The sequence below is a fragment of the Heteronotia binoei genome, chromosome 11 (assembly GCF_032191835.1).
Source record: "Heteronotia binoei isolate CCM8104 ecotype False Entrance Well chromosome 11, APGP_CSIRO_Hbin_v1, whole genome shotgun sequence".
Lineage (NCBI taxonomy): Eukaryota > Metazoa > Chordata > Lepidosauria > Squamata > Gekkonidae > Heteronotia > Heteronotia binoei.
Window position 1 is genome coordinate 79,233,575 of NC_083233.1, and position 27,166 is coordinate 79,260,740.

Sequence of the window (27,166 nt, forward strand, 5' to 3'; positions counted from 1 at the left end):
GATTGCGGCTCCTACTCTGTGGAACCGACTCCCCGAGGAGGTGCGGGCCCTGCGGAACCTTGAGCAGTTCCGCAGGGCCTGCAAGACCGTCCTTTTCAAATTTGCACACCCGGACTGTTAGGAAGATCAGAAATTAAGGAGCCGCCAACGCGGTTGAAGAACTATACCGCAGAATAACTGTATTTATTGAACTGGTTTTTAATGTTATTAAGTTTATTGTTGATGTTTTATATTGTTAAACTTAAAGGTTTTATTATTATTATTGTATGTTTTTATAAAATGTTGTTAGCCGCCCTGAGCCTGCTGAGGTGGGGAGGGCGGGATAGAAATAAAATTTATTATTATTATTATATTATTATTCCTTTACATCTGGCTATTTTGGGGATACCACAGCCGGTGCTATCTACATTAGGGAACCAAGGGACTAAGGAAAACTACTCACTTCTTGCTTGACATGGGGCAGAGTTTGGAAACCAAAACAAGCCACCGGTTAAGAACACTTCGGGCTAAAGCTCTGCTTTCTGCAATTCACACAAGTCAATCCTTGCACAGGCAAGTTTAAACAGAGGTTAACTGCTCCGCCTACTTTAAAACCTTCTGTACCAAAGGCAGTTAACCCTTCAGATTGGGGGAATCATTCTGCTTGATTACGATTATTGCCATTTGCATGAGCACACATGGACCGTGCAATTAAACTGCAGATTTAATTCCAAAGAGAGGGCCTAAGAAGGGCTGCTGCTGCAATGATGGCTAAATGCTGCCTGTGTGTGTAGTGGGAAGTATACATAAGAACATCTTGCAACATACATATTTTGTAGAAAAATAGGTGGTGGAACTCATCCGGGGATTGTTATGCAGCTGCACCTACTCTGCGGATGGACAAGAAAGTGGAACACTCAGAAAGAGAAGGTGGAACTCTCAGAAAGGTTCAGGAGCTGTGCTCCTGTGAGCTCCCACTGAATCTGAGGCCTGCATAAGAACATAAGAGAAGCCATGTTGGATCAGGCCACTGGCTCATCCAGTCCAACACTCTGTGTCACATAAGAACATAAGACAAGCCATGTTGGATCAGGCCAGTGGCCCATCCAGTCCAACACTCTGTGTCACATAAGAACATAAGAGAAGCCATGTTGGATCAGGCCAATGGCCCCTCCAGTCCAACACTCTGTGTCACATAAGAGAAGCCATGTTGGATCAGGCCAATGGCCCATCCAGTCCAACACTCTGTGTCACACAGTGGCCAAAAAACCCAGATGCCATCAGGAGGTCCAGCAGTGGGGCCAGGACACGAGAATATTGTAAGCGTTGTGAATACCACTGAATACTATAAGCGTTGTGCAGGGGGTTGGACTAGATGACCCTGGAGGGTCCCTTCCAACTCTATGATTCTGATTCCATGAGTACAAGAGGTAGGGAGGAAACATGAGATAGCCATAATCTTTGTACTTTGGTTGGCCGGGATTTCCAGAAGCACCTGTCCTGTTGCAACTAGGCTGAGCACATGACTAGATGAATTGAGTAAAGCAGTTTGTACATTCTTACTTCACTGCTGGTTCTCTCTTATTGGTAACAGAGCTGGGAAAGTATCAAGGCAGTAAGGAATTTAGGTCAGTGTTAAGCTTCAGCCCAAAACAAAACATTTCACCCAGCTATTCTCTCTGAAGAGCTCACACATATAAGTTGACCCAAGTTCTTTTTATTTAGAGTTCCCTTTTCCCTTGGGATCTGTGCTACAGTAACCCATTTGCTGCCTCCCATCACACATTTTGTTAGTCTTTAAGGTGCTCCTGGACACCAGTTCTTTTCTACTATATCAGGGACAGCCAAACTTGCTTAACGTAAGAGCCACAGCGAATAAACATCAGATGCGTGAGAGCTGCAAGACAGGAAGGAAGGCAGGCAGGCAGATGGGGGGGAGGAAAGAGGTAGAAAGCAAGCAACTTTAATTTTAAATGCATTCTCCAAGCTGCTGGCTGGCTTGGCTGGGAGAAGTGAGAGATACAAATGCCTTCTCCAAGCTGGCCGAAGGGTGGTAGGGGCTTCGAGAAGCGCACAATCTTTGTAAAAGAGCCACAGTTTGGCCACCCTTGTACTATATGCAAGAGTCTCTGTGTGAAGCTTTTGGTTTGTAAATGTGATGAGGAAAGATTGCTGTACAAAGAAAATCTGTAATTATGTGAACTGTTAGGGTTTGTAGAATCTTTTGGGCTCAAGTGCCGTGTTCTACTGGAGAAAGTTTTCCTTCCAGACGTTTCGTTCTCAGCTGCGGAGAACATCCTCAGTGGCGTTGCAGCCGGAGCAGGCGCTCTGACCTTCTTGGCTGCCAAGAAGGTCAGAGCACCTGCTCCGGCTGCAACGCCACTGAGGATGTTCTCCGCAGCTGAGAACGAAACGTCTGGAAGGAAAACTTTCTCCAGTAGAACACGGCACTTGAGCCCGAAAGATTCTACAAACCCTAATGATGTTACCAGCCGTGAAAACCTGAAATCTTTGATATGTGAACTGTCATATTCTCACATTCACAAAAACTTATTTTCTTACTATGGGTTCTCCACTGTTCACTTGAAAGGTTCAACGCACAAATTACGAAAAAAAAGCTGGTTTATTAAACCTCTGTACACTGGCATCAACATAAATGTACAGCGAGTTCAAAATATCTGACGATGTTACAAAATGCAGAAGTGGCACTAAAAAAAAAAAAAAAATCTGACCAGCCTAAGTTATTTATAAAACTCTTCCAAAATGGTAGAGATAATTGCCGAGTAATCCCTGATTATTCCCAGTCGATTGCCAGAATTTCTTTCTTGTTTTAAAATGGGAAAAAAGCATCTTAAAAAAGTTTAGGGCCTTTTCAAAACCACTGGCAGGCAAAGCTTATCTACAGGATGAGTAGCCCAGAATGAAAAGCATAGCCTTTTGTTTACACAGCACAGACAAAAAAACCCCACTGTTGCTGCTGAAACTCACAAGTCAAAGGAGAGCATGAAGAGAAACATATTTGGAGCACATTTCCTGACGCATCAGCGAATGCAACACGTGTTGACTAACTCTTTCATCTACGAGTGGAAGCTTTTGTCCCCAGACGAAGCCCTGTATGCTGGCCTTTGAAAAACCGTGGATGGAAGAACAAAGCTGTAGTGTTCTTAGGTGTCTGCAAGAAAAATACAGAGCGGGATCACGTGTTCAAGGACAAACTCGGTTTCTTGCCTCTACAGCTCTGCCGAACGGACAGGGCAATTAAAGGGAAGGCTTCTTGCTCTTCTGCTGGTTCCTAGGCGAGTTCTTCAACACGCTTCTTATTCGGAGGTAAATCCCAGTCGATTCAGCCATGTTTTCAAATTCAAAAGGTGTTATCCCTGCAGCAAACTTGCTCATGTCAGGGATGGGGCTCGCATTCTTAGAAGACCCTTGCGTTCTGGTGACCGCGGGAGAGCTGTCGCCATCTTCCCCTTGGCTGATTTCACTCACAGAGATGGAGGGGCAGTTCTCAGCTACGCCTTCTTCGGAATCCATCTGGCTGGGCGGTTCTTCTTCTTCTTCTTCTCCTGTTAAGTCAACCATTTCATCAGCTGAACTCTGTTTCCCTCCGGGCTGTTCTGCTATGATTATCACCTCAGGATCATCCGAAGGTCCAGGCCCAGATTCATCCAACGTCTTACATGTTGTGTCTTCTGGAAGAATCTCTGACTCAGTTCTAAGTGGAGACGATGCAATGGAGTTCCCTGTTAAAGGAGTCCCGGCGGGTATTTCAGAGTCACTGTTTGCACTGTCTGCCTGTTCGAGGGCTGCCCAAATCAGGCGCTGCTGCTCCTCAAGTTCTTCCAGGGTCAAAGTGTCTTCATCCTCTAGTCTCACTGAAGCAGAATCATTGGGAGTATTTGAAGGTGGCGTACCTGGGGGAAGAGGCGGTGGAGTAGATGGAGGTGGCTGAGGTGGGGTAAAGTTGGGGGGAGTGCAGGGAGGGGTACCTCGGGGCAAAGGAGGAGGAGTCGCATTCATTGGAGATCCAGGGGGCAGCGGAGGCTGGAACCGGAAGTCACTATAACCCGGGGAATCCTGCAGTGCTTCTAAATCTGGAATGACGAAAAGGCGTATTTTAGTAATATATTTATATAAAATATATATAGTAATATATTTATGCCAAGTGGCGCAGAGTGGTAAAGCTGCAGTACTGCAGTAGGAGCCCTCTGCTCACGACCTGAGTTCGATTCCAGTGGAAGCTGGTTTAGGTAGCCGGCTCCAGGTTGACTCAGCTTTCCATCCTTCCGAGGTCGGTCAAATGAGTCCCCAGCTTGCTGGGGGGAAAGGATAGATGACTGGGGAAGGCAATGGCAAATCAACCCGTAAAAAGGTCTGCCATGAAAACGTTGTGAAAGCAGCGTCACCCCAGAGTCGGAAACGACTGGTGCTTGCACAGGGGACCTTTCCTTCCTTTATGCAACTTATATGCACTTTTTATACAAATGAACTTAAGAACATAAGAGAAGCCATGTTGGATCAGGCCTATCTAGTCCAACACTCTGTGTCACACAGTGGCCAAAAAACCCAGGTGCCATCAAGAGGTCCATCAGTGGGGCCAGACACTAGAAGTCCTCCCACTGTGCTCCCCCAAGCACCCAGAATACAGAGCATCACTGCACCAGATAAAGAGTTCCAACAATACGCTGTGGCTAAGAGCCACTGATGGACCTCTGCTCCATATGTTTATCCAATCCCCTCTTGAAGCTGTCTATGCTTGTAGCCGCCACCACCTCCTGTGGCAGTGAATCCCATGTGTCAATCGCCCTTTGGGTGAAGAAGGACTTCCTTTTATCAGTTCTAACCCTGTGGCGCAGAGTGGTAAAGCTGCAGTACTGCAGTCCTACGCTTTGCTCACGATCTGAGTTCGATCCCGGCGGAAGCTTGGTTCAGATAGCTGACTCAAGATTGACTCAGCCTTCCAAGGTTGGTAAAATGAATGCCCAGCTTGCTGGGGGTAAAGTGTAGATGACTGGGGAAGGCAATGGCAAATCACCCCGTAAAAAGTCTGTGTGAAAACTTTGTGATGCGACGTCACCCCAGAGTCGGAAACGACTGGTGCTTGCACAGGACATTACCTTGACCTTTTTTTTTTTAACCCAACTGCTCAGCAATTTCACTGAGTGTCCATGAGTTTTCGTATTGTGGGAAAGGGAGAAAAGGACTTCTTTCTTTACCTTCTCTATCCCATGCATAATCTTGTAATTAAAGCAGCCTACCGATGACAAACTCAAAACTGCTCACAACAGCAGCAGATCTGGAGCATTTAAACCATCAGAGACCAAATGCTTGACGAAACAAAACTGTTTCTCCATGCTGCAAACAAGGCATGTAGAGAGACAGACGTCTCCAAGGCACTGAGCTGGATAACACTTGGGTTGCTCCTGAAAGGCTCTTGCATATGCCAGAAATGGTACCCTGAGCTAGACACGGGATAGGAAGGTCTGTTTGGAAGCAGAGGATTCCTCGTCAGCAATGTTTCCCCTAAATGCCACAGTGCTGTGAGCAAAAATTCTGACTTCATGAGTGAAAATAAAGCTAGATGCATTAAAGTTGTGAGCAAGTCTACATTTGAGTTTCGTGTAAATTAGTTTTTTAGAAGATTATTTTCATAACCATGTAAAAACCTCCAGAAAGCAGGTCTACCCACCACCCCTTTCCACTACATTGGAAGACCTGGCCTCAGACTGTCACCCCACGCTGAGCCATAGTAAAAATACCAGCACTTTGGGGCGGGGAGGTTCTTGCAGTCTACTTAAAAAAAAATGAACTATGACAACCAGCATTACAGGTCAAGTATAACAGAGGTGGAAGAGTTATTGTCAGAACTCTGCCTCACCAACAGTTTTAAAAAACCCGTTGGCAAACGGAGATGGATGAGCTTTTAAAACCTTTCTTGTTCTATGTTGTAGCAATTTTCTGGAAAGTGTAAGGACGTACCAGAATCCATCTCCATATCAGCTGGTGAGACTTCAATATTGCTTCTCTTCTGTCTTTTTGGATCATGGACGCTCTGTTGAGGTGAAGGCCTTTTATGGCTGGACTTTGGACCCCCCTGAGGATGGGTCAGAAAACAGCATGAGAAACAAGAATATCCGGAATTGCGGTGTGAACAAGGGTTGCGTATGTTCCTCGTGCGTTGCAGCCATAGGGAAACAAGGCCGTGGCCACCTGGTCCCCTTAAGCAATTATCTAGACCAGAGGTGGCCAACGGTAGCTCTCCAGATGTTTTTTGCCTACAACTCCCATCAGCCCCAGCCAGCATGGCCATATTATATGTTATTAATTTTTATTAATTTTAGAATTTTAATTACACTGTTAATGTAGTAGTTTTAATGATTGTATAATTGAATAAATCGATTGTATAAATCGAATAAAGTAAAGTAAAGATGTATGAAATGTTAGCCGCCCTGAGCCTGCTCCGGCGGGGAGGGCGGGATACAAATAAAAGTTGTTGTTGTTGTAGACACTTCCTCGTTTTCATTTGTTTAAAATAATAAGAAGATATTGGATTTATATCCCGCCCTCCACTCCGAAGAGTCTCAGAGCGGCTCACAATCTCCTTTCCCTTCCTCCCCCACAAAAGACACCCTGTGAGGTAGATGAAGATACTGGATTTATATCCCGCCCTCCACTCCGAAGAGTCTCAGAGCGGCTCACAATCTCCTTTCCCTTCCTCCCCCACAACAGGCACCCTGTGAGGTAGATGAAGATATTGGATTTATATCCCGCCCTCCACTCCGAAGAGTCTCAGAGCGGCTCACAATCTCCTTTCCCTTCCTCCCCCACAACAGACACCCTGTGAGGTGGGTGGGGCTGGAGAGGGCTCTCACAGCAGCTGCCCTTTCAAGGACAACCTCTGCCAGAGCTATGGCTGACCCAAGGCCATTCCAGCAGCTGTAAGTGGAGGAGTGGGGAAATCAAACCCTGTTCTCCCAGATAAGAGTCCGCACACTTAACCACTACATCAAACTGGCTCTCCAACAGAAGCCACCTCTCTGAATGTCCGCTTGGACCAGTAGGGATTGCCAGAAGTCAACCATAACTTTTAGGCATGGTGTGCACGCGCGCGCACACACACACAAGTTTTTGCAGAGTGCATCAGTTTACTAGAAATTCACATATTCCTTCAGATCTATGCATTCTAGACTCAAACAACAGAATTTCATTGGGGAGAGGGAGTAGAAGGGAGAAAACGTATATTAACTGGAAACATCAGCATGCACAAGTTTTAGTGGCACATTTAAATGCATTTACCGAACGATAGGTAGAAAGATAGTGGGCAAAGATATCTTTCTGCTGAGATGGTTGCATGGGTATAGAGCCAAACATCCGCCACTCCTGCAGCAAAAAGAAAAGAAGGGCTAATATTAGGAATATTAAACAAGCTAGGCTATCTTAATTGTTTGATGTATTAATCACATAGCATACATGGACATATATGGACATATGACATGGACATATGAAGCTGCCTTATACTGAATCAGACCCTCGGTCCATCAAAGTCAGTATTGTCTACTCAGACTGGCAGCAGCTCTCCAGGGTCTCAAGCTGAGGTTTTTCACACCTATTTGCCTGAACCCTTTTTTTTTTGGAGATGCCAGGGATTGAACCTGGGACCTTCTGCTTACCAAGCAGACACTCTACCACTGAGCCACCGTCCCTCTCCAACACACATTCACACACATTCAGCAACACCAAAAGCCAAAATATAAACTATAACATGGGAATCCAGAAAATAGTGTGCAAAGGGAGGAGGGTGGGGACGAAATTCACTAGAGGATCTTCTGCCACTTAGCCCGAGAGCTCCAGACAAGCTTTATCTAAATTCATGAAGGGCGCACAGAAGGAAACTTTTGTCGATTGCACCACAGCGTCATCTTTGGAAGATCTGGCAACCTGCTAGACTCTGTTGTCAGTTTCTTGCAAGCATATAGACACACTGGCTGGGCAATGCTCTTCGCTGCCTCCAAAACTATACATGTACGAAGTTAGAGATCCATAGAGTATTTTCAAACTGGTGCCTCTGATGCATAGCAGAGGAAATAAACCTGCATTCAAAACGAACATCAATTTTTCTCTAGCAGCGTAAGCGGGAGGTCTAGCAAAATGCGCAAGTTCTGCTCACAAGGGGGAGGAGCCTAGGGGTGATCCCAGACGCCTCGCTCTCTATGGAGGCCCAAGTCACCACTGTTGCCAGATCAGCCTTCTATGAATTTAGGCAGGTCATGAGAGGGAAGGCAGGTAGGAAGGAGCCAGTGTTTGCTTGACACCCATGGCCCTTCCTTACGTGCCCTGGGTAATGTCAGTTGCCATTTAGGTGTCAGGAAGGAATTTTCCAGGCCAGATTCCTCCACGGATCCTGGCAGTCCCCCTCCCTCCTCTTCACACAGAGGACGGGTCACTGAGGGATGGGGGAGGGGGAAGAAGTAGTTGTGGATTTCCTGCATTTTGGAACGGATGACCCTTGAGGTCCCTTCCAGCTTTATGTTTCTATGACCCAAAGGATTTAGGAGCATCAACAGTACTAGCCCTCCTTTGAAAAGCATGCTGTATCAAACTGATCTTGAAAGTCTCCTCAGTTGCTTAACAGCAGGACACAAGGCTCAGAAAGCTGGGGCTGCAAAGCACTTTTGGGTGTACAGAACTGGTCAGATTGTTTTTTCGAATCCTGGACAACATCACAATTGCACATTTCTCTGGTACTTACATCTGTGACTCCACTTGGTGAGGATATATTAAAACCTGGATAGTTTACTAGCTTGGAGACATCGTAAGTGACACACCGGTTCTGTTGGTAGTATTCTTCCTCCTCTGTGTCACCAACAGGAGATGCTAGGGAAAAAAAAACAATTACCGACATCGCTGATGCAAAAAATATTTGGCGCATACATAGCTGGCTTTTTTGTAGTGCTAAATCACATCCAGTTTGGTGTAGTGGTAAAGTGTCTGGGAGAACCAGGTTTGAGTCCCCACTCCTCCACTTGCAACTGCCGGAATGGCCTTGGGTCAGCCATAGCTCTGGCACAGCTGTCCTTGAAAAGGCAGCTTCTGTGAGAGCTCTCTCAGCCCCACCCACCTCACAGGGTGTCTGTCGTGGGGGAGGAAGGGAAAGGAGATTGTAAACTGCTCTGAGACTTTGAGATTCAGAGTGAAGGGCGGGGTATAAAATCCAATATCACCATCATCATCCACAGAAGTGCTACCGTGCATTGATTCTGCAACTCTATCAATATAAAGGAACATAGTTCCTGATAACTCATTAAGAAAGAATGGACCATTTCTGTATGCCCCATGAAGAAAATGTTTACTTAATTGCTGAGCAGACAGGTTAAAACAGATAAAAAGAAGTCCTTCTTCACCCAAAGGGTGATTAACATGTGGAATTCACTGCCACAGGAGGTGGTGGCGGCCACAAGTATAGCCACCTTCAAGAGGGGTTTAGATAAAAATACGGAGCCCGGGTCCATCAGTGGCTATTAGCCACAGTGTGTGTGTATATATAAATTTTTTTGCCACTGTGTGACACAGAGTGTTGGACTGGATGGGCCGTTGGCCTGATCCAACATGGCTTCTCTTATGTTCTTATGTTCTTAATGTCAGGCACAGATATCCAAGAAAGAAATAGTTCATGATGGTTAGGTAGCAAAGAACTTCTAGGTGCGAAACAGAGCGACGGCTGAAAACATCTAACACTGGCAACAGAGATTTATCAAACTGCATACAGTAAAACACTACAGTCAGCAGACCCCACCCTTAAAATCAATTCCCAGATACTGACACTTTCCTTCTACATTTCATTGTGACTCTTTGAAAAAAAATCATCGTTTTCAATTCTCAGTTTGGATGTTAAACATAAAAAACTTACAAAAGAAAGACAGCTACAGACTTTAGAGAATGCATGCCTTTTGATTAGAACTGGGCTATCTAATAGTCAAAGTTTGGATATTCTCATTATTGCAATTTTCAGTGTTATGCTCTGTAATGAAGATTTCTTTTAAAGGGTATTGTGGATTTTAAAAATCTAATTATATATATATATATATATATATATATATATATATATATATATATATATATATATATATATATATATATATATATATATATATATATATATATATATGGTGGTTTTGGTTTCTGGGCTGCTTGCCAATTTTTATTCTTCCAGCTGTGTTTTGGTTATGTGTATATATATATATATATATATATATATGGTGGTTTTGGTTTCTGGGCTGCTTGCCAATTTTTATTCTTCCAGCTGTGTTTTGGTTATGTGTGACCTTGGAAGGAGTTGTTCTAATCTCCTAATTAATGGCTACTCTCAGCTGCACTAGGAGAGTCAGCTTGGGTTGACTGGTTCTTCCGGGATGCCCATTTTTGGTTTGTCATTACCCAGCTGAGGGGGATTTATACTGTTTCCCAAAACCGCTTTTTTCTTGGCAAAAAGCCATCCTGCTTACCGGCTGGTGATTATGGGGTGATGTAAGTCGTATTAGTTAGTTATATTTTATAACGCTGTTATTTTGTTTGCACCAGTCTATTCTGAAACTGCCTGCCAGCTCAATAAAGTAATATTTTTGCTTATCTTTGAGTTGCGTTGCCTTGTCTGTCACTGTAAAGAAAACACCTTGCTCTGCCTCGGTGTGAGGGGAGTGTAGGTTGTTACATGCTCTATATCCAAAAACCCACAAAGGTTCTGGGAGCTTGTTCTGACTCAGGAAAATTGTGTAAGTTAAGTAAACTAAATTGTATCTCACCATTCATTTCACCTTTCCCATCATAGAGAGTTAGCCCAGATTTCTCCATTTCAGCCTCTTTGAGCCAACCTGGGGGATAACCCAGCTGCCGCATCCGATATATGAAGGGAGGAAGAGTCTTCTCTGTGACCCCAAGTGCATCCTGAAGTTCCTCACTGCATTAAGGGGGGAAAAAAATCCTGTAAGAAATATGGAGACGCTGAACACCACTGTTGTGACATCGTGTCTCGAACTGCCAGTGAAGTCCATGCACTTTGCACACTGAGAATGACGCCGTCATGACTGAAGGTCACACTGGAATTGTAGCGTATGCTGGAGAACTCTGCCCAATTTGAGCAGCTTTCTAATTTGGTGATGTGAGTAGATGGGCCCCAAAATCTCCCTCCCACCCTCAGGTTGTCCTTGGGCATTAAGTGCTCACAGCATAAGCTCTCTTGTTATTACATTTATCTAATTAACGTTTGCAGAATAATCTGCTTGATTTCATTTACGAATGAATCAGTACGAGGCTATGAAAGACACAGTGTTTATTCAGCGGAAGAACAATTACCTAATTATTCCTGGTCTGAACCTCCCAAACCTTTCTTCAATCTCTTCAGCGTGGTATCGCTGCTGGAAGGTTTGGTTGCTCGCTTCCCCACAAGCCTCCATGAACTGCTTTCTTTTTTCATTTATACGGGCAGCATTTCGTGGCTGGAATACAGTTGAAAGGGGGGGGGGCGGGCGGAAATCAAGAAAATGCCAACTTCCAAGTCATGGGCACATGACTTGACTGACCTGTGGCAAGCACAATTTATTCCTGATTGACATCTAGCTATAGGGCCCTTTCCAGAGCTGTTTAAGACTCACTGCCTGGCAGCAACCATGGGATGACTTGATTCCATCTGAGTGCCATGACGCACCTGGGCCCAGCTGCTCACTACTATTCAACAGCAGCCACCCCATGAAAGCCAGTGTGGTGTAGTGGTTAGAGCATCGGATCTGGGTGTCAAGCATGGTGAAATTCCATTGATAATTGATTGCTTTAGGGTCCTGCCTAACCTGGTCTGTGAAGTATCATAGTGGATCCAACTTTGCTAGCTTGTTATTCTTTCCCTTCCCCCGCCCCCGTCTTGCCAGCTTGTTATTCTTTCCCTTCCCCCTCCCGTCTTGGAGAGCCAGTTTGGTGTAGTGGTTAAGTGTGCGGACTCTTATCTGGGAGAACCAGGTTTGATTCCCCACTCCTCCACTTGCACCTGCTAGCATGGCCTTGGGTCAGTCAAAGCTCTGGCAGAGGTTGTCCTTGAAAGGGCAGCTGCTGGAAGAGTCCTCTCCAGCCCCACCCACCTCACAGGGTGTCTGTTGTGGGGAAGGAAGGTAAAGGAGATTGTGAGCTGCTCTGAGACTCTTCGGAGTGGAGGGCGGGATATAAATCCAATATCTTCATCTACCTCACAGGGTGTCTGTTGTGGGGGAGGAAGGGAAAGGAGATTGTGAGCTGCTCTGAGACTCTTTGGAGTGGAGGGCGGGATATAAATCCAATATCTTCTTCTTCTTCTTTATGGCTTATAATTAGAAGTAGTGAGAACCGAAACCAAGTAATCAGCACCTTCCCATACATTCCAGTAAGGGAGTACGAGCCATCTGGGGAAAGCAAGGACACAGTCCTGATAACACTACGGGAATGTAGACATTTACGGTAGTTTGTGTGTGAATGCTACCCCGCAGCCCCATCCTTTGGAATCCCTTTGAAGTAAGCCTTAAAAGTATTGTATCAATGTATGTGCAGCATTACTCTCAAGAACCTGTTACACCAAAGTATCGGTCTGTCAATAAACCTAGTCTTTGGATCAACTTCGACTCGTCGTTGAATCCGCATGCTTGACACTGGGGGACCCTGGTCAGAATCTCCAATCTGCCGTGGAAGCTCGCTCAGCGACCTTGGGCCAGATACACACTCAGCCAAACGTACCACACAGAATTGGTGTGAAGATAACATGGAAAATAATTATGTAAGCTACTTTGGGTCTACATTGTGAAATAAGGCAGGGACTCGTGCAATAAAAACCCAGATGTAGCTGAAGATGGGGGCGGTTAAAATACAGGTTGGCGAGCAGATGGAAAGGAAAAAAAGGAAGCGGGGAAAGGTGAAGGTATGGGGGCTACAGGGAGGAGGGAAAAGGAAATAACGTGAGAAGGGGAATACAAGGACACTGAGGAGCCCCTTGCTAGTCTTTACAAGTTCCCCATCATGCAACTGGGCTTGCCTGGCAGTAGGCACTATGCCTCAGCCAGACTGTTCCCAGGGGGAGGATGCCAGGGTAGGGAAGGTGGAGAAATTGAAGATGGGACAGGGAATAAGGGTAAGTTGGCTGTTAAGTAGGAAGCAGGTCAAGGGGAGAGGCTCTGGGAGCATTCAGGGAAGGGAAAGAGGAAACAGTGGGGGTTGGGTGGGAATGAGATGCCTCCTACATATCTTTGCCGGCCACCACCTCTTGTATCTAATGATGCAGTATTATTTCCCTGCACTGTATTTGCATTCTAAGCCACATCTAGCATGCTGTGTTTCTTGAAAGTGTCTGTAATTCTGGTCCTAGCACACTGCTTATTAAATGTCTCATCCCGATGACTGCACTGGCTTACACTGTGTCATCTGCCCTGAATCTCAAAGGCAGACTATAAGATGATGATATTGGATTTATATCCCACCCTATACTCTGAATCTCAGAGCCATCACAATCTCCTCTACTTCCCCCCCACCACAAGACACACCCTGTGAAGTAGGTGGGGCAGAGAGAGCTTTTACAGCAGCTGCCCTTTCAAGGACCACTCCTGTGAAAGCTACGGCCGACCCAAGGCCATTCCAGCAGCTGCAAGCGAAGGAATGGGGAATCAAACCCAGTTCTCTCTCAGATAAGAGTCTGCACACTTAGCCACCACCCCAAACAATATAAACACTGTAAACAAACAAATTTTACTGCTGTTTACAGAGCAGTAAGTTACAAAGAGAAATACTTGCTTATATACTTGCAAGCTTTGTTCACCAGTGATTACAACTAAATGAAATTCCTTTTTTTTAAAAACTTCTAGAATATCCTAAAAGGTAACTAGAAGATACATATACGAATGAGCACAAGTGAGAATGTTACACAGACTGGAAAAATCCCAGTGACTATAAATATTACCAAATTGCAGACAGTAAAACAAAGCAGTAAAATAAAAAGCAAAGCAACAGAGAGCTCTGTCCAATAAAACACAATTGAGATCGGATGTGCCAGGCATAAAGTGTCACATAATAATACATGGACCAATGGAGTTGAGGGGAAAAAAAATAAAACTGATCTCTTAATACAGTGCTTTTCTCTCAGCTGTTGAATGCACAGGAGAACAAAAGCAGAAGGTGGCAGGATTCAAATCTGTGCTAATTGCAAAAGAGACAGATTCTCCCTTAAATCTATATTCTCACTTGTGCTCAATTCATCTATGCTTCTTCTAAACATGTTTTTAATATTCTGTATTTTGAAGGCTTTAGTACGATCTCGTATGTTCCTCCTATATCATGTAAAATGTGTAGAGGATTTTTTAATTTTTTTTTTAGTATTCATATAATAAATGTTCACTTTCCCATTGCATGACTGGCATTTGGGCTCACTTCCTTTCATCTTGGTGACCGGTGCGGCCCTCTAGTTTTCCTGCTCACTTTGGTGAATAATTTTGAAAGCCAGTGCTTCCAAATTTACCCAGATTTAGCTGTAACTGCTTATTGTGTTTTTTGGTAGATACAAACAACTCTTGCGACAAGACTGGAATATTTTACCTGTGGACAATCTTTCATTTGATGATCTTCAAACCCGCAGTTGAAGCAGTGAGGTTTTGGCCTGGTTATAAGAGTATTAACAAATTTACAAGGCAACTTGTCAAATGTGTAATTACTGCACAGAGGTTCACTTTTCTTTTAAAAAACAAACTCATTCCATATGACCTGCCAGCTCAAGCCAATGACAAAACATGTTCTAGTATAAAAATGGTCAAAAGTAACAGTGCAACCCTATGCAGAGTTACTCCAGTCTAAGCCCACTGAAACCACTGGGCTTACACTGGAGTAACTCCACACAGGCTTGTATTGGAAGTATACCCACAACTATGCTGTCATCTGTATCACAACGAGGTCACGCCAGCATCAGACTGAGGCAGCCACGTGAGTCTGAGGTCTGGTTATAGACAACAAAAGTATGCCTTTAAATTTATGCAAACATCAATAACTTAATGCTATATCTCAGACTGAGTTCACAGAATTTGAACAATACGGGATAAGAGGTATGATAAAAACCACCACATGAAAAGATACGGCTGCACGTATGACGTGTCTTTGTATGGGATGCTACAAACAAACCACTGCCCACTTTTAGAACTGGAAAGGAAATACATTTCCCCCTCCCCTTTAACTATTTATTTATTTATATATTCAGGATAATTCCAAGCTGTCCTCTTCAGACTCCTGCTCACAGCAGCCGGCAATTAAAACGTAAAAAAAGGTTTTAAAAGCCATTCAAAAAGAAGCCATTAGACATAAACAGCATAGAAACCATCCGTAAAACAAAAGCAGAAATTTCTTAACTAAGAAATCACTGTCAAGTGTTAATAACACCAATGATTTGTTTTTCCAAAATATCTGAGAAACATCTTATTTATTTATTTAGGCTATCTCTATGCCACCTCTTCAGAGTCCTGTTTGAAGCAACATAGTTAAGCCTCAGCACTTCTATTTGAAGACATCAGCCACGCATCATTTCCCATCCCACCAAATTATAGAATTTGGAGATTTTATTTTAATCTTCATTATCAAGTTAAGCTACTGGCTCAATCTACTTTACAGTATCCTTCTCAAACAGTCATATACTTCATTCCTTCAGCACATTCAGAAAACCATTTCCCCTGTGGGAATTTTTGCTGGCATTTCTGGCTAACAAACTAATGTTTGTGAGAGGTCAAATTAGATGAGAGAGACTAAGACAGCAACATAAAAAGTTGCTTCAGGTGAACCAAGACCAACAGCTTCCAACTACCCACCTGGACTTTGAGAGGGGTTCTCTCTCTCACCCCCCCCCCAACCCCAATAATACCATACCATAACAACATGTCCATTTAAAAAGAGGAAAGTGACAAGCACAATCCCAAATTTCTCTTTGTGCACAGGGAGCTAAATCGCATGGTTCTTAGGAACCTGGCCACGTTCTCTTGTAAGTTATATGCTAACCACAATACGATTCAGATTTAAGCGCAATACAAACCTTTTGGGCTTCACTTGTATCTCTTGTCCATCTAGAGAAAGAATCTGTGTGAAAACTTGCTGGTATCTTAAAGAGTTCAATAAGGAATTGCCATTGTATGAAGCAGAATGGAACTTTTGTTAACTTTAACCCCAAAATTAACACAGAATACAAGCTCAAAACCAATGTTAATAAGGTGGTAAGATTCCACTTGGAAAAAAAAACAACAGCTCTGCCAATCTTTAAAACACATTGTCTCTTTCTAGAAGAGGTTCATCTGACAAATACATCATGTCGCCTGCCTGGTCCTCCTTTCCTCCAGAAATGCAACATCAAGCAGCATTTTAAAGTAGAGCATGAAATCTACGACTTCTGGTGGATGGATTGTTCAATAAAAGCTGCACGTGCTGCATAATTTATGGCTTCAGAGCTGTGTATTGAAGGATATCCAGAAATGTACAGATTGAGTCCCAATCTGTTTTAGCACTGATGGCATTAAGTAGCAGTATTAACATACAAAGGGAATGACATTTAACTATATAGGATACTTGGGTATTTCCCATCCGTCTGTGAGCTGAGGATTTTCATTTAATATAGGCTGCCCCAGTTTATCAAGACAAAAATTGGTAAAATAGAATACACTCCCTATAACCTGTAGAAAGAGCCAGAAAGCGTCAGTATTTTATCAGATTGAAAGACAACATTTAAAATGTACTTAAATATTTCACAAATTTCTAAGTACTTTAAAACAATGGTTCTCAAATTTAAGGACCGGCAAATATGATGTTACACCCCCTGAACTAATGCTCAGGCCGTTACTATGATACAGTCTTCCCAAAGTCAGGTATAATTAACTGCTGGATTTAAGAGTAATGATAACTACAAGACTATTTACAGATATTTGGGATAATTTTCTAGTGCCCCTGCAGGAAGATGTAAGATTTATATAAACTAGAAAAGTAACTTACGCTAAAAGCTTCCTTCATTTTTTTGGATGGATTTGGGATGGTCACTTTATGGTCATCTTCCAGAACAAAACTAGAAGGCTAGGAAGAAAAAGATGCAAAACATGAGGTCATACTTCTCTGGCAGGAAAGTGCAGGATGGTGTCTATTCTCCTTTGCTGCCCCCCTTACACCTTAACTCCCTTCCAGAGTACCTACATGGTGTCAACCTTCCCTTTTCCCCTTCAAATCCCAGCTCAAGGTAGCAATGACACCCAATGCTTATGAGAACAGAGAAGGCCTTCTGTACAAGGGAACTTTCGGTGCGCACTGGAGGGCATGTGGAGCTCCAAATCGGTTAGTCCCCAATGTGCTGTACCAACATGAAGAGGAATACTGGATGACTGAAGCTGCCCCAAATATGACGTTTAGTTCTCCTAAATGACAAGATGACTCAGGGAGGCTTTGTAGCTTTGTGCATTGTTTTAACGAACATGCGTTGTCACAAAAATGCAACAGGCAATCCTGATAGATCTATCACACCAAAAGAAACATGTAATTCAGAGAAGAAAATGTGTATTTTAAAATTATTTTTAAGGAGACGTGGTATGCTGGAATTAGACTACTTAACAGCAACTTTACAGAACAAGGCCAAACGGAAGTTATATATCAATCACTACATTAATATATGAATCAAGCATAAAGATACCTGTGGCTTAACATTGAAGTACGTCTTCTCAGGTTCAGCTCTCTGTTGCTCCTCATATCTTTGAACTAAACTAGAAATAAAATCCTCTATTTCTTGATGATATTGCCTGCACAAGAGATTATGAGAATAAATAAGACTGCCCTGTTCATTTGTAAACCTACAAGAAATGGCAAAAAGTGCATCTCAGATAATTCTTTTCTACATTAATCATACTGAGGAATTTACTCTGCAAATTTCTCTTGTGGATCATAAAAGAAGAGTTTGTACATATAACCTCTACAAAGATCTGAATGTGTTGGTGGCACTGCAGAAATTCTCTCCTGTGTTGAACAGAGTTTCTGTATTTGGGTGGGGGGGGGGTCTCATTAAATTCTAAGATAAGAGAAACCACAGTGGATACAACCCAATAAAAAGTAAGATTTTGAATTTAAATCTGACTCGTGAAAAAAAATTATAAGTCTGAATACAAGCTTCTTAAGACATCCATTGAATTCTCTTTTGAAGAAGAAGATGATATTGGATTTATATCCCGCCCTCCACTCCGAAGAGTCTCAGAGCGGCTCACAATCTCCTTTCCCTTCCTCCCCCACAACAGACACCCTGTGAGGTGGGTGGGGCTGGAGAGGGCTCTCACAGCAGCTGCCCTTTCAAGGACAACCTCTGCCAGAGCTATGGCTGACCCAAGGCCATGCTAGCAGGTGCAAGTGGAGAAGTGGGGAATCAAACCCGGTTCTCCCAGATAAGAGTCCACACACTTAACCACTACACCAAACTGGCTCTCCAAACTGGCTTTTGAAACTGGATCGGTGGATCTCTATCAAATACACTGCTGTTTAAATAAAAAATCATGGAGAATATCATTTTTGAGGGCAAGTACTATCCATAATGCACAACACCTTACATACAATACTTTCGTCATTACAGGCTTGATTACTGGGCAGCCAGAAAAAACCAGATCATTACAGCAACTGGGATTCTGTGTCACCATCTGCACTGGTAGCAGGATCCAGTCACATCTAGAATAATCTAGCATACCATTTTAACGCTCTTTAATTACGTAAACTTTTTAAAATTTCCTTGGTTTTTGAATTAGGAATATTAACTGCTTTGCTCAGTAACAACCAGCTTTGGGGAAATTCTGGGCTCCTTAGCTAATATGCTCAACAACATATTACATGCCATGAGCAAAAAGTATTGGATTATTAACGACTTCGTGTTTCTGGGTGTGTATGAAATGAGGGTCAAGCAGAATATTGGAGAAAGAGCAGAAGTTAATAGAAAACTGAAACCTTGGGAAGAAATACAAGTTAGCAGACAGTGCACTTTACCTAATTGTAATATTTTAAAATTTTTAAAGATTTGGTTGGTATACATTATTGGTTAGGTTAGTATGCATCGCTAGGAATTAAAATTCCAATAGGAAACTTGATTTAAATCACCAGCCTACTATAAACACGTCATCCAGCCTACTATAAATAATTTCTCACCTATAGCAGAAGCCTTCAACCTTTTTTAGACCCAGTATACCAATCCGCAACATGAAGCTTTTAATATATTTATTAGCTATACTTCCTTGTTCTCCTTTCTCTTCCCAACACAGTCTCCCTTCTCTCCAAAAAGCCTACACACACACACAAAATAAAAGGATGTGCTGCCTTGGAGTGGGTGTAATTGATGTGGGTGTTGACGCACCAGTTGAAATCCACTGCTCTATAGTGCTAGTCTATAGTCAAGCTAGAAACTCTGAAAAAAACTAAACTGAAACACACTTACTTAGAAATAGTATTGTTCATAAATAAAATCTGTAACAAAGGCCCATCACGTTTAGAGTCATCCACTGTAAGTCCACTAAAAAAGAAATACAATGTTAAATTCAAAGTAGAACAATATTTACCAAATGCCTTTGATGTTGTTGAGTACACCCATTACATCACAATAGAGCACAAGACAGCCATCTTATTTTACCTTGATGCTCTTTTTTTTTTTTTGCAATACAGCATGCTACGAATAATTTGCAATAGTAAAACCCCCCTCTATTGTTGTTTATGTCGGAGCGGGAGTAGCAGAGTGAGGGAGATGACTTGCCCGACACAGGGCTTCAGGAAAGAAAATCAGGCAGACACGTGCAACTAGTGCCAAAAGGTGTATTAACATATATACACAACAAGTGCTCTCTTGTGCAGTCTATACAATATCACCTCCACGGACAAAGTGCTTCGCCTAACCACCATCTCACAGGGAGAGACCTGCGTGATGCACACACAGATCATATATAGTCCAAGCAGCCAATCCTGGCCGTGCTGACTCAGCAGATTGCATCACTTGGCTTCTGCCGGCTCAAGCCGGTCTGCTGATCAGGTCACTGTGACCTAGCCTGGCAGCTAGATCACCAGCTGTCATGCTGTAGCTGTCAGACTGGGTTTATGTAGATTCTTGCTCCAACACACCTCCTAATCTATTTAAACCCAGTGCACCAAAACACTTTACACAGTTTACATACATGTCCACCAGCAACATTACAGTTCATATTTACGTAGCTCGGAACCCTTTCCGGAATTCGTTCAGGAACTCATCATGATTGTAAAACACATCATCGTGTTCCTGTTCAGCCAGCTCTTTCAGACGCTTGGCTTCAGCCTCCTTCTCCCTTGCCTCGCACTCTGCCACCCAGGCTTTCCATTTCTTAGCCTTTTCTTTTAACATTTCCTCAAATCCGGGTGGGTCTGGATTGACAGTCAGAGTGACATAGGGACACTTGTACCTAGCGGGACGTTGGCCTTTGGTGGACCTGGCAGACACCCGTGGCCCTGTGCTTGGACCAGCTTTGTCTTCTTCGGGTTGCTCTGTTCCCACCTCCTGGGCTGGTTGCTCTGCCCCTGTAATTGGGTGTTGAACCTCCTGACTCTCACACTTTACCTCCAGTTCCTGCATTTGAGGCTCTGCCTCCTGACTCTGCTCGTCAGGCTCTGTGCCAGCATTCGGCTCACCTTCTCCAGCCCCACTGGGTGCCACCTCCTGGGCTGGAGTTCTGGGCTGCGCTCCAACATCGTTATCGCTACTTGGCAGCAGGACAAATTGTTTCTGCAAGGAGTGCAACCTTGGCCAGCTGCTTTCTTCATTGAACTGGGCACTCTTATTAAGTGTTATCTTGCTTTTGCTATTGCAGAAACGATAACACCTGGCCCTTGGCTTGTAGCCCAGAAAAATTAGGCTCTCTGCCCGGACATCCCCCTCCCCGCTACTCGTGGAGTGGATGCCAACCCGAGCCCGTGACCCAAAGACTTTTAAAGAACTCAAATCTGGGGTCTTGTTCAACAGTAACCTGTAAGGCACATTTTTCACAGTATTACACCAAACCCTGTTTTGCAAAAAAACAGCTGCATGTATGGTTTCTGCCCAATAGGTCATTGGCAGTTGTGCATCCTCTAACATGCAATACATCACATTCTGCAATACAGCCCCATGCCCATTTTCTCGGGGCGTTGCTGGGTTCGTCAGACGGTGGGCAATGCCCTTGTTTTCCAGCCAACGTTTCATCTGGTTAGATAAGAATTCCCCCCCTCTGTCGGTTTGTACAGCTAGGAGATTAACCCCCAATTGTCTCTCCACTGCTTTGACCCACTTGGTGAATGTCTTATACACCTCAGACTTATGCACCATGGTGAAAACCCACGCGTACCTCGTGTGGTCGTCGGTGGCCACCAAGCAGTATCTCCTCCCCGACAGACTCTTTGGCAATGGGCCAATAACGTCTAAATGGACTAGTTCCAGGGCTCGTGTGCTTTCCCTTGAGCTTTCTTTAGCAACAGCACACGCCTTGCTTTTGGTCTTCTTGCAGACCTGGCAATCCAAGTAACATTTGCAAGGATTTACTTTCAAACTAGGCACGAGCTCCAGGGTTTTCTTTAACGCCCTAAATCCGCAGTGCCCAAGTCTCCTATGGAGCAAATGTATACAATTATTGTGCACAGGCTCATTCGACACCTGAGCCACCTGGGCACAATCACTCTGGACCACATACAGTTTACCTTCCCTCTTTCCTGTCACAAGCAACTTTCCCCCACCTCCCAGGATTTTGCAGCAGGTTTTCTCAAATCTCACCTGGTATCCCTGGTCAAACAGTGTGCTAACACTCAACAGGTTAGACTGCAGTGAGGGTACATACAACACATTTTGCAACATACATTTCAGTGCAGGAAATTCCACATTGCCTGAGCAAACAGAATTGGCAGTGGTCCCATCAGCCAATCTCACATACTTATGCTCAGGACTGTCAATGTTTTTCAACAACTCCTTCTCGCAGCAGAGATGGCTCGTTGCCCCGGAGTCTAAAATCCAAGCAGACCCTGTGCTCTCTACTGCAGACGTGACCAGCCGGGTTGCTTCCTCACACGGGCTGGCGGTCCTCCGCTCTCGCCGCACACGCCCCCGCCTCTTCTCCCTCTCAGGGCAAGCTCGGAGCAGGTGCTGCGACGACCCGCATCCATAGCAGCGACGGACTGCAAACGCAGTCGGCTCCACTTCCTCCACCTTCGGACGCCTGCCAGCAGCAAAAGCTGGCTCGTTCTTGGCTGTCTTCCCGGACACACCGATAACAGCACGCTGCCCGGCCGACACCCCCGGACAGCTCACGGCCGCAATTCTCTCTTGGAAGTCAAGCAGGTGGGCACAGACGTATTCCATGGTCAGGGTCGCTACGTCCACCGTCTCCAGAGAAGTTATCAGGGGAGTGTACTCAGGTGGCAACGACGACAGCAAAATGTACACTCTGTCGTCCGGAGCTACAGTCTTGCCTCTTGCCTCCAGCTCAACGAAACAGTCCGTTAGCCGTTTGATGTGATCTTTCACACACCCTCCAGCCGGCATAACGGTGCGGAACATCCTCCTTGTCAAGGCCATGAGGGAACCAGCAGTGGTGCTAACATGCACCGCACTCAACGCGTCCCAGGCAGCCTTGGGAGTGTCCTTCCCTCGCACATAAACCAGCTGGTCATCTCCTATAGACAGCACTATGTTGGCCAGTGCCTTATCCGATAACACAGTCTCGGCAGGAGATAAGTCAGCAGGGGGGTTACTCACGAACAGCCATTGCCCTTCACGCTTGAGGTAGTGTTGCATTCTCAGGCTCCACACCGCGTAGTTGGCTGAGGTGAGCTTCTCAACGGCTACTCCAAGCTGTTGCTGAGCCATCGTGCCGACTCCTCCTCACAGCTGGCTGCCGACGTCCCTCTGGCTCTCAAACAGAGAACGGTGGTGCTTCTGTGTCCTTCACCGGCGTTCCTCGCCTCCGGCTCTTTCCAAACTCACAGTCAGCTCAACTCTCAACTCTCTCCTCCGCGCAGCGGAACCGCCCTGGGCCCATAACCCTGTCGGAGCGGGAGTAGCAGAGTGAGGGAGATGACTTGCCCGACACAGGGCTTCAGGAAAGAAAATCAGGCAGACACGTGCAACTAGTGCCAAAAGGTGTATTAACATATATACACAACAAGTGCTCTCTTGTGCAGTCTATACAATATCACCTCCACGGACAAAGTGCTTCGCCTAACCACCATCTCACAGGGAGAGACCTGCGTGATGCACACACAGATCATATATAGTCCAAGCAGCCAATCCTGGCCGTGCTGACTCAGCAGATTGCATCACTTGGCTTCTGCCGGCTCAAGCCGGTCTGCTGATCAGGTCACTGTGACCTAGCCTGGCAGCTAGATCACCAGCTGTCATGCTGTAGCTGTCAGACTGGGTTTATGTAGATTCTTGCTCCAACAGTTTAATATCAGTGAGGGATTTTATTTAGTAGATATACATCCTGCTTGTTTTAAAAACTGAATAGGCTAACAACCAGCATGGAATATAATCTAACAATAGAAGAAGAAGATATTGGATTTTTATCCCGCCCTCCACTCCGAAGAGTCTCAGAGCGGCTCACAATCTCCTTTACCTTCCTCCCCCACAACAGACACCCTGTGAGGTAGATGAAGATATTGGATTTACCGTATATCCCGCCCTCCACTCCGAAGAGTCTCAGAGCGGCTCACAATCTCCTTTCCCTTCCTCCCCCACAACAGACACCCTGTGAGGTGGGTGGGGCTGGAGAGGGCTCTCACAGCAGCTGCCCTTTCAAGGACAACCTCTACCAGAGCTATGGCTGACCCAAGGCCATGCTAGCAGGTGCAAGTGGAGGAGTGGGGAATCAAACCCGGTTCTCCCAGATAAGAGTCCGCACACTTAACCACTACACCAAACTGGCTCTCCAATAAAACCTTAAAAAACCAAAAATATTAAAGATTTCCCCAAAAGCCTTCAGAAATAATTCTGCCCCCCTCCATTACACCAGAAGACCTGTAGAGGCAGTGGAGTAGGAAGTGCCATAACCTGGAGGTCTGAAAATCCTCCAACAGCATGGGTTCGCCAGTGGATCTCAGAACCCAAGCACGCTCTGCTAAGTTCTGTGCTTTCATTTAACAACTCTGAAGAATATCTGCTCCTTTTGTAATCATTAACTGCACACAAGAGAAGGTAATTAAATAATGTTTTCTATGGCTCCACATCCAAGAAACAGGGAGTGCCAAAAACAATCTCTGATCTGCCCCAGCATTTGCTGTGCCCCAAGTTGCTCTTTGCAATATAGCTATGATGTCACTATTAACATAAAACTTCTCTGATAAATTGAGAAATTTAAATATACCTTGGTCGTGTCAGTATTTTCAGTTTTCTTCTGAGTTCACGATGTTCATCATTTGTTAAGGAATTTAAAATTACACTCTTGAGAAAAAAAAAATACTTGAAATAATCACTAGTCATAGGGAAAGGCAAGGTCCCCTGTGCACGCCCAAGTCGTTTCCGACTCTGGAGTGACGTTGCTTTCACAACGTTTTCACGGCAGATTTTTTCGGGGTGTTTTGCCATTGCCTTCCCCAGTCATCTACTCTTTCCCCACCAGCAAGCTGGGGACTCATTTTACAGACCTCGGAAGGGGATGGAAGGCTGAGTCAACCTTGAGCCGGCTACCTGAAAACCCAGCTTCTGCCGGGGATCGAACTCAGGTCATGAGCAGAGCTTATTCACTGCCAAAGGAGGTGGTGGCGGCCACAAGCATAGTCAACTTCAAGAGGGATTTAGATAAAAATATGGAGCAGAGGTCCATCAGTGGCTATTAGCCACAGTATATATAAATTCTTTTTGCCACTGTGTGACACAGAGTGTTGGACTGGATGGGCCATTGGCCTGATCTAACATGGCTTCTCTTATGTTCTTATGTAGGACTGCAGCTTTAACATGCACCACGGGGCTCACACAGACATTAAGGACTGCAGCTTTAACACTCTGCACCACGGGGCTCACATAGACATTAGACATAGCAGGACCCAATAACAGAAATATACAAAGACGTGCATAGGGAATACTCAGCATACTCAGCATGCGCACCTGCCTAATAGGGCACCAATTCACAGATCTCTCCCAGGAGCTGTCTTTTCAAGAACAACTCTGCCAGAGCTATGGCTGACCCAAGGCCCTTCCAGCAGCTGCAAGTGGAGGAATGGGGAATTAAACCCGGTTCTCCCAGATAAGAGTCTGCACACTTAACCACGACACCAAACTGGTTCTCACCTTTTAAGAAGGTAATTTGCAAGGGGCCTCCCAAGATTTTGACTGCCTAGGGGCCTCCACAGGGTTTAATCAGGCACTGGCTGCAAGTGGGGGGGGGGGGAAACCGGAAATGAAAGCTGGCCTGGGACCCCTAAAGGCGTGGGGGCCCCTAGGCCGGTGCCTACTTGGCCTCATTGTTAATCCAGCCCTATCAACAGGCGAGATAGAAATCAACTCAGTCAAGAAGTGAACCGGGGAGAGAGGGAGACAAACTCCGTCGGAGAAAGTTGGGAGGAGCCATGAGAACATAAGAGAAGCCATGTTGGATCACGCCAATGGCCCATCCAGTCCAACTCTCTGTGTCACATAAGAGAAGCCATGTTGGATCAGGCCTATGGCCCATCCAGTCCAACTCTCTGTGTCACATAAGAACATAAGAGAAGCCATGTTGGATCCGGCCAATGGCCCATCCAGTCCAACTCTCTGTGTCACATAAGAACATCAGAGAAGCCATGTTGGATCAGGCCGATGGCCCATCCAGTCCAACTCTCTGTGTCACGTAAGAACATAAGAGAAGCCATGTTGGATCAGGCCAATGGCCCATCCAGTCCAACACTGTGTCACATAAGAACATAAGAGAAGCCATGTTGGATCAGGCCAATGGATCATCCAGTCCAACACTCTGTATCACATAAGAACATGAGAGGCCATGATGGATCAGGCCAATGGCCCATCCTGTCCAAGACTATGTCACATAAGAACATAAGAGAAGCCATATTGGATCAGGCCAGTGGCCCCTCCAGTCCAACACTCTGTGTCACATAAGAACATAAGGGAAGCCATGTTGGATCAGGCCAATGGCCCATCCAATCCATCACTCTGTCACATAAGAAAACCCATGTTGGATCAGGCCAATGGCCCATCCAGTCCAACACTCTGTCACATAAGAACATAAGAGAAGCCATGTTGGATCAGGCCAGTGGCCCCTCCAGTCCAACTCTCTGTGTCACATAAGAACATAAGAGAAGCCATGTTGGATCCGGCCAATGGCCCATCCAGTCCAATACTGTGTCACACGGCAAAAAAAAAAGGAGGTTCACAAGTGGGGCTAGAAGCCCTTCCACTTTGCCCCCCACCCAAGCACCAAGAATACAGAGCATCACTGCCCCAGACAGTTCCAATAAAATGCTGTGGCTAACAGCCATTGATGGACCTCTGCTCCAGATGTTTATCCAGTCCCTTCTTGACGCTGGCTCTGCCTGTAGCCGCGGCCACCTCCTGCGGCAGTGAATTCCACACGTTAATCACCCTTTGGGTGAAGAAGGACTTCCTTTTATCCGCTCTAAGCCGACTCCCTTCGTTCGCCCCCGACCGAGGAGCGGGCGAGAGCGACGGCAGGGGCCCTGAGGCGGAGGAGGGCCGACTCCCAGCCACCCAGCCCGCACCCTCCGGCGGACGAGGCCCGACGATCCCGGTAGGCCCGACGCAGCCCGCCCGTCAGGATATTCTCGGCCTGCAGCTCCGCCACGGTCTCCTGGCACTCCCTCAGCCGCTCGCGCAGCTCCTCGGTCTCCTCGTCGAAGCGGATGTGAAGCGGCTGCGCGGGCGTCGCGGCGGCCTCGTCGGCGTCCAACTGCTCGAAGAGCTCGCTGTCGCCGAAGTCCACCTCAGCCGCCGCCATCTTAGGGCGGGTCGAGGAAGTGCGTCGCCGGGTAACCGGCAGGCCGCGAGGGATGATGACGGCGACCGGCCGCGGGCGGGAAGGGAGATGTCGGCCAAGGCGCCTCAGAGAGACGGAACGGGCCTAGGCCTTCGAGCGAGGGCTTCAAGGCCACGGCCGCTTCAGGAGGAACTACAGCTCCCGAGATGCAACAGGACGAGACCTTCTGACTCCCTTAT

General features: G+C 45.5%; 1 protein-coding gene across 1 annotated transcript; it reads right to left on the reverse strand.

The window, feature by feature from the left end:
• Positions 1-2,583: 2,583 nt before the first annotated feature.
• ZCCHC8 (zinc finger CCHC-type containing 8) lies at positions 2,584-26,981 on the reverse strand. Its single transcript, XM_060250237.1, has 14 exons — positions 26,772-26,981; positions 24,366-24,406; positions 19,454-19,528; positions 17,681-17,786; positions 16,996-17,073; positions 16,576-16,679; positions 16,049-16,114; positions 14,575-14,635; positions 11,329-11,471; positions 10,779-10,933; positions 8,729-8,853; positions 7,276-7,359; positions 5,959-6,073; positions 2,584-4,073 (listed from the first exon to the last, which is right to left on the reverse strand). Exons 1-14 carry the CDS (start codon positions 26,946-26,948, stop codon positions 3,238-3,240), a joined length of 2,166 nt encoding a protein of 721 aa, XP_060106220.1. The 5' UTR covers positions 26,949-26,981; the 3' UTR covers positions 2,584-3,237.
• Positions 26,982-27,166: the final 185 nt, after the last annotated feature.

Bases quoted from the DNA above. Each gene is read 5' to 3' on its own strand.
- ZCCHC8 (XM_060250237.1), bottom strand. From the start codon at position 26,948: ATGGCGGCGGCTGAGGTGGACTTCGGCGACAGCGAGCTCTTCGAGCAG. The intron at 17,074-17,680 runs GTATCTTTATGC...TTTTCTTCCTAG, and splicing joins ACTTCAATGTTAAGCCACAG to CCTTCTAGTTTTGTTCTGGA. The intron at 8,854-10,778 runs GTGAGATACAAT...TTTTTTCCCTAG, and splicing joins TGGGAAAGGTGAAATGAATG to CATCTCCTGTTGGTGACACA.